Here is a 7,500-nt window from a genome sequence, read left to right on the forward strand (position 1 = left end):
CTGTTGACCATCACACTAGAGGAGTGTAAGAGTAACGCGGAGCGCATGAGTATGCTGGTGGGCAAATATGAGTCCAACGCCACCGCGCTCAGACTGGCCCTGCAGTACAGGTACAAACACACACACTCTCTCTCACACACACACTCCCACACACACACTCACACTCTCACATACACTCCGATACTGTAAATATAGTTTACATACAGAATATTTTCTGAAAACATTATTAGGGTATTTGCAGTGGTGATTGATGGCAGAAGCTCTAGTATTTGGGTGTGTTGGAACAGAAGCTCTAGTATTGAGTGTGTTGGAACGGAAGCTCTAGTATTGGGTGTGTGTTGGAACAGAAGCTCTAATATTGGGTGTGTTGGAACAGAAGCTCTAGTATTGGGTGTGTGTTGGATCTGAAGCTCTAGTATTGGGTGTGTTGGATCAGAAGCTCTAGTATTGGGTGTGTTGGATCAGAAGCTCTAGTATTGAGTGTGTTGGAACGGAAGCTCTAGTATTGGGTGTGTGTTGGATCAGAAGCTCTAGTATTGAGTGTGTTGGAACAGAAGCTCTAGTATTGGGTGTGTTGGATCAGAAGCTCTAGTATTGAGTGTGTTGGAACAGAAGCTCTAGTATTGAGTGTGTTGGATCAGAAGCTCTAGTATTGGGTGTGTTGGATCAGAAGCTCTAGTATTGAGTGTGTTGGAACAGAAGCTCTAGTATTGGGTGTGTTGGATCAGAAGCTCTAGTATTGGGTGTCTTGGATCGGAAGCTCTAGTATTGGGTGTGTTGGAACGGAAGCTCTAGTATTGGGTGTGTGTTGGATCGGAAGCTCTAGTATTGGGTGTGTTGGAACGGAAGCTCTAGTATTGGGTGTGTGTTGGATCAGAAGCTCTAGTATTGAGTGTGTTGGAACAGAAGCTCTAGTATTGGGTGTGTTGGATCAGAAGCTCTAGTATTGAGTGTGTTGGAACAGAAGCTCTAGTATTGGGTGTGTTGGATCAGAAGCTCTAGTATTGGGTGTGTTGGAACGGAAGCTCTAGTATTGGGTGTGTTGGAACGGAAGCTCTAGTATTGGGTGTGTGTTGGATCAGAAGCTCTAGTATTGAGTGTGTTGGAACAGAAGCTCTAGTATTGAGTGTGTTGGAACAGAAGCTCTAGTATTGGGTGTGTTGGATCAGAAGCTCTAGTATTGAGTGTGTTGGATCAGAAGCTCTAGTATTGAGTGTGTTGGATCAGAAGCTCTAGTATTGAGTGTGTTGGATTGGAAGCTCTAGTTGGAACAGAAGCTCTAGTATTGAGTGTGTTGGATCAGAAGCTCTAGTATTGGGTGTGTTGGATCAGAAGCTCTAGTATTGGGTGTGTGTTGGAACAGAAGCTCTAATATCGGGTGTGTTGGAACAGAAGCTCTAGTATCGGGTGTGTTGGATCTGAAGCTCTAGTATTGGGTGTGTTGGATCGGAAGCTCTAGTATTGGGTGTGTTGGATCGGAAGCTCTAGTATTGAGTGTGTTGGAACGGAAGCTCTAGTATTGGGTGTGTGTTGGATCAGAAGCTCTAGTATTGAGTGTGTTGGAACAGAAGCTCTAGTATTGGGTGTGTTGGATCAGAAGCTCTAGTATTGAGTGTGTTGGAACAGAAGCTCTAGTATTGGGTGTGTTGGATCAGAAGCTCTAGTATTGAGTGTGTTGGAACAGAAGCTCTAGTATTGGGTGTGTTGGATCAGAAGCTCTAGTATTGGGTGTGTTGGATCAGAAGCTCTAGTATTGAGTGTGTTGGAACAGAAGCTCTAGTATTGGGTGTGTTGGATCAGAAGCTCTAGTATTGGGTGTGTTGGATCAGAAGCTCTAGTATTGGGTGTGTTGGATCAGAAGCTCTAGTATTGGGTGTGTTGGATCTGAAGCTCTAGTATTGGGTGTGTTGGAACAGAAGCTCTAGTATTGGGTGTGTTGGATCAGAAGCTCTAGTATTGAGTGTGTTGGAACAGAAGCTCTAGTATTGGGTGTGTTGGATCGGAAGCTCTAGTATTGGGTGTGTTGGAACGGAAGCTCTAGTATTGGGTGTGTTGGAACGGAAGCTCTAGTATTGGGTGTGTGTTGGATCAGAAGCTCTAGTATTGAGTGTGTTGGAACAGAAGCTCTAGTATTGGGTGTGTTGGATCAGAAGCTCTAGTATTGAGTGTGTTGGAACAGAAGCTCTAGTATTGAGTGTGTTGGAACAGAAGCTCTAGTATTGGGTGTGTTGGATCAGAAGCTCTAGTATTGAGTGTGTTGGATCAGAAGCTCTAGTATTGAGTGTGTTGGATCAGAAGCTCTAGTATTGAGTGTGTTGGAACAGAAGCTCTAGTATTGGGTGTGTTGGAACGGAAGCTCTAGTATTGGGTGTGTGTTGGAACGGAAGCTCTAGTATTGAGTGTGTTGGAACAGAAGCTCTAGTATTGGGTGTGTGTTGGAACAGAAGCTCTAGTATTGGGTGTGTGTTGGAACGGAAGCTCTAGTATTGGGTGTGTGTTGGAACGGAAGCTCTAGTATTGAGTGTGTTGGAACAGAAGCTCTAGTATTGGGTGTGTTGGATCAGAAGCTCTAGTATTGGGTGTGTTGGAACAGAAGCTCTAGTATTGGGTGTGTGTTGGAACGGAAGCTCTAGTATTGGGTGTGTTGGATCGGAAGCTCTAGTATTGGGTGTGTTGGAACAGAAGCTCTAGTATTGGGTGTGTTGGATCGGAAGCTCTAGTATTGGGTGTGTGTTGGAACAGAAGCTCTAGTATTGGGTGTGTTGGATCGGAAGCTCTAGTATTGGCTGTGTTGGAACAGAAGCTCTAGTATTGAGTGTGTTGGATCAGAAGCTCTAGTATTGGGTGTGTTGGATCAGAAGCTCTAGTATTGAGTGTGTTGGATCAGAAGCTCTAGTATTGGGTGTGTTGGAACAGAAGCTCTAGTATTGGGTGTGTTGGATCAGCGGTCTAGTATTGAGTGTGTTGGATCAGAAGCTCTAGTATTGGGTGTGTTGGAACAGAAGCTCTAGTATTGGGTGTGTTGGATCAGAAGCTCTAGTATCGAGTGTGTTGGAACGGAAGCTCTAGTATCGGGTGTGTTGGATCGGAAGCTCTAGTATTGAGTGTGTTGGAACGGAAACTCTAGTATTGAGTGTGTTGGAACGGAAGCTCTAGTATTGGGTGTGTTGGAACGGAAGCTCTAGTATTGAGTGTGTTGGATCTGAAGCTCTAGTATTGAGTGTGTTGAACTGAAGCTCTAGTATTGAAGCTCTAGTATTGAGTGTGTTGAACTGAAGCTCTAGTATTGAGTGTGTTGGAACGGAAGCTCTAGTATTGAGTGTGTTGGAACGGAAGCTCTAGTATTGAGTGTGTTGAACTGAAGCTCTAGTATTGAGTGTGTTGGAACGGAAGCTCTAGTATTGAGTGTGTTGAACTGAAGCTCTAGTATTGAGTGTGTTGGAACGGAAGCTCTAGTATTGAGTGTGTTGGAACGGAAGCTCTAGTATTGAGTGTGTTGAACTGAAGCTCTAGTATTGAGTGTGTTGGATCAGAAGCTCTAGTATTGGGTGTGTTGAACGGAAGCTCTAGTATTGAGTGTGTTGGATCGGAAGCTCTAGTATTGAGTGTGTTGGAACAGAAGCTCTAGTATTGAGTGTGTTGGAACGGAAGCTCTAGTATTGAGTGTGTTGAACTGAAGCTCTAGTATTGAGTGTGTTGGAACAGAAGCTCTAGTATTGAGTGTGTTGGAACGGAAGCTCTAGTATTGAGTGTGTTGGAACAGAAGCTCTAGTATTGAGTGTGTTGGAACGGAAGCTCTAGTATTGAGTGTGTTGAACTGAAGCTCTAGTATTGAGTGTGTTGGAACAGAAGCTCTAGTATTGAGTGTGTTGGAACGGAAGCTCTAGTATTGAGTGTGTTGAACTGAAGCTCTAGTATTGAGTGTGTTGAACGGAAGCTCTAGTATTGAGTGTGTTGGAACGGAAGCTCTAGTATTGAGTGTGTTGGAACGGAAGCTCTAGTATTGAGTGTGTTGAACTGAAGCTCTAGTATTGAGTGTGTTGGATCGGAAGCTCTAGTATTGAGTGTGTTGGAACGGAAGCTCTAGTATTGAGTGTGTTGAACGGAAGCTCTAGTATTGAGTGTGTTGGAACGGAAGCTCTAGTATTGAGTGTGTTGGAACGGAAGCTCTAGTATTGAGTGTGTTGAACGGAAGCTCTAGTATTGAGTGTGTTGAACGGAAGCTCTAGTATTGAGTGTGTTGGAACGGAAGCTCTAGTATTGAGTGTGTTGAACGGAAGCTCTAGTATTGAGTGTGTTGGAACGGAAGCTCTAGTATTGAGTGTGTTGGAACGGAAGCTCTAGTATTGAGTGTGTTGGAACGGAAGCTCTAGTATTGGGTGTGTTGAACGGAAGCTCTAGTATTGAGTGTGTTGGATCGGAAGCTCTAGTATTGAGTGTGTTGGAACAGAAGCTCTAGTATCGGGTGTGTTAGATCAGAAGCTCTAGTATTGAGTGTGTTGGATCTGAAGCTCTAGTATTGAGTGTGTTGGAACTGAAGCTCTAGTATTGAGTGTGTTGGAACTGAAGCTCTAGTATCGGGTGTGTTAGATCAGAAGCTCTAGTATTGACTGTGTTGGAACAGAAGCTCTAGTATTGAGTGTGTTGAACAGAAGCTCTAGTATTGAGTGTGTTGAACAGAAGCTCTAGTATCGGGTGTGTTGGAACAGAAGCTCTAGTATTGAGTGTGTTGAACTGAAGCTCTAGTATTGAGTGTGTTGGATCAGAAGCTCTAGTATTGGGTGTGTTGAACTGAAGCTCTAGTATTGAGTGTGTTGAACAGAAGCTCTAGTATCGGGTGTGTTGGAACAGAAGCTCTAGTATTGAGTGTGTTGAACTGAAGCTCTAGTATTGAGTGTGTTGGATCAGAAGCTCTAGTATTGGGTGTGTTGAACGGAAGCTCTAGTATTGAGTGTGTTGGATCGGAAGCTCTAGTATTGAGTGTGTTGGAACAGAAGCTCTAGTATCGGGTGTGTTAGATCAGAAGCTCTAGTATTGAGTGTGTTGGATCGGAAGCTCTAGTATTGAGTGTGTTGGAACAGAAGCTCTAGTATCGGGTGTGTTAGATCAGAAGCTCTAGTATTGAGTGTGTTGGATCTGAAGCTCTAGTATTGAGTGTGTTGGAACTGAAGCTCTAGTATTGAGTGTGTTGGAACTGAAGCTCTAGTATCGGGTGTGTTAGATCAGAAGCTCTAGTATTGAGTGTGTTAGATCAGAAGCTCTAGTATTGGGTGTGTTGGATCAGAAGCTCTAGTATTGAGTGTGTTGGATCGGAAGCTCTAGTATTGAGTGTGTTGGAACAGAAGCTCTAGTATTGAGTGTGTTGGAACGGAAGCTCTAGTATTGAGTGTGTTGAACTGAAGCTCTAGTATTGAGTGTGTTGGAACGGAAGCTCTAGTATTCAGTGTGTTGAACGGAAGCTCTAGTATTGAGTGTGTTGGAACGGAAGCTCTAGTATTGAGTGTGTTGGATCAGAAGCTCTAGTATTGGGTGTGTTGAACTGAAGCTCTAGTATTGAGTGTGTTGGAACGGAAGCTCTAGTATTGAGTGTGTTGAACGGAAGCTCTAGTATTGAGTGTGTTGAACTGAAGCTCTAGTATTGAGTGTGTTGGATCAGAAGCTCTAGTATTGGGTGTGTTGAACGGAAGCTCTAGTATTGAGTGTGTTGGATCGGAAGCTCTAGTATTGAGTGTGTTGGAACAGAAGCTCTAGTATCGGGTGTGTTAGATCAGAAGCTCTAGTATTGAGTGTGTTGGATCTGAAGCTCTAGTATTGAGTGTGTTGGAACTGAAGCTCTAGTATTGAGTGTGTTGGAACTGAAGCTCTAGTATCGGGTGTGTTAGATCAGAAGCTCTAGTATTGAGTGTGTTGGAACAGAAGCTCTAGTATCGGGTGTGTTAGATCAGAAGCTCTAGTATTGAGTGTGTTGGAACTGAAGCTCTAGTATTGAGTGTGTTGGAACAGAAGCTCTAGTATCGGGTGTGTTAGATCAGAAGCTCTAGTATTGAGTGTGTTGGAACAGAAGCTCTAGTATCGGGTGTGTTAGATCAGAAGCTCTAGTATTGAGTGTGTTGGAACTGAAGCTCTAGTATTGAGTGTGTTGGAACAGAAGCTCTAGTATCGGGTGTGTTAGATCTGAAGCTCTAGTATTGAGTGTGTTGGAACTGAAGCTCTAGTATTGAGTGTGTTGGAACTGAAGCTCTAGTATCGGGTGTGTTAGATCAGAAGCTCTAGTATTGAGTGTGTTGGAACTGAAGCTCTAGTATTGAGTGTGTTGGAACTGAAGCTCTAGTATCGGGTGTGTTAGATCAGAAGCTCTAGTATTGAGTGTGTTGGAACTGAAGCTCTAGTATTGAGTGTGTTGGAACTGAAGCTCTAGTATTGAGTGTGTTGGAACTGAAGCTCTAGTATTGAGTGTGTTGGAACTGAAGCTCTAGTATTGAGTGTGTTGGAACTGAAGCTCTAGTATTGAGTGTGTTGGAACTGAAGCTCTAGTATCGGGTGTGTTAGATCAGAAGCTCTAGTATTGAGTGTGTTGGAACTGAAGCTCTAGTATCGGGTGTGTTAGATCAGAAGCTCTAGTATTGAGTGTGTTGGAACTGAAGCTCTAGTATTGAGTGTGTTGGAACTGAAGCTCTAGTATCGGGTGTGTTAGATCAGAAGCTCTAGTATTGAGTGTGTTGGAACTGAAGCTCTAGTATTGAGTGTGTTGGAACGGAAGCTCTAGTATCGGGTGTGTTAGATCAGAAGCTCTAGTATTGAGTGTGTTGGAACTGAAGCTCTAGTATTGAGTGTGTTGGAACAGAAGCTCTAGTATCGGGTGTGTTAGATCAGAAGCTCTAGTATTGAGTGTGTTGGAACTGAAGCTCTAGTATTGAGTGTGTTGGAACAGAAGCTCTAGTATTGAGTGTGTTAGATCTGAAGCTCTAGTATTGAGTGTGTTGGAACTGAAGCTCTAGTATTGAGTGTGTTGGAACTGAAGCTCTAGTATCGGGTGTGTTAGATCAGAAGCTCTAGTATTGAGTGTGTTGGAACTGAAGCTCTAGTATTGAGTGTGTTGGAACAGAAGCTCTAGTATCGGGTGTGTTAGATCTGAAGCTCTAGTATTGAGTGTGTTGGAACTGAAGCTCTAGTATTGAGTGTGTTGGAACTGAAGCTCTAGTATTGGGTGTGTTGAACGGAAGCTCTAGTATTGAGTGTGTTGGATCGGAAGCTCTAGTATTGAGTGTGTTGGATCGGAAGCTCTAGTATCGGGTGTGTTAGATCAGAAGCTCTAGTATTGAGTGTGTTGGATCTGAAGCTCTAGTATTGAGTGTGTTGGAACTGAAGCTCTAGTATCGGGTGTGTTAGATCAGAAGCTCTAGTATTGAGTGTGTTGGAACAGAAGCTCTAGTATCGGGTGTGTTAGATCAGAAGCTCTAGTATTGAGTGTGTTGGAACAGAAGCTCTAGTATTGGGTGT

General features: G+C 43.6%; 1 protein-coding gene across 3 annotated transcripts in view; it reads left to right on the forward strand.

Annotated features, from left to right (window-relative positions):
- Positions 1-7,500, forward strand: part of mcc (MCC regulator of WNT signaling pathway) — a 91,381-nt gene that overhangs the window by 67,689 nt on the left and 16,192 nt on the right. For all 3 annotated transcript variants that reach the window (XM_084114922.1, XM_084114924.1, XM_084114923.1), the window contains one exon: positions 1-110. This exon is cut by the window's left edge and continues 31 nt beyond it. In XM_084114922.1, coding sequence (XP_083971048.1) covers positions 1-110 — 110 coding nt within the window. The remainder of the gene's footprint in view (positions 111-7,500) is intronic.

The sequence above is a fragment of the Abramis brama genome, assembly GCF_963993115.1.
Source record: "Abramis brama genome assembly, chromosome: 5".
NCBI classification, from domain to species: domain Eukaryota; kingdom Metazoa; phylum Chordata; class Actinopteri; order Cypriniformes; family Leuciscidae; genus Abramis; species Abramis brama.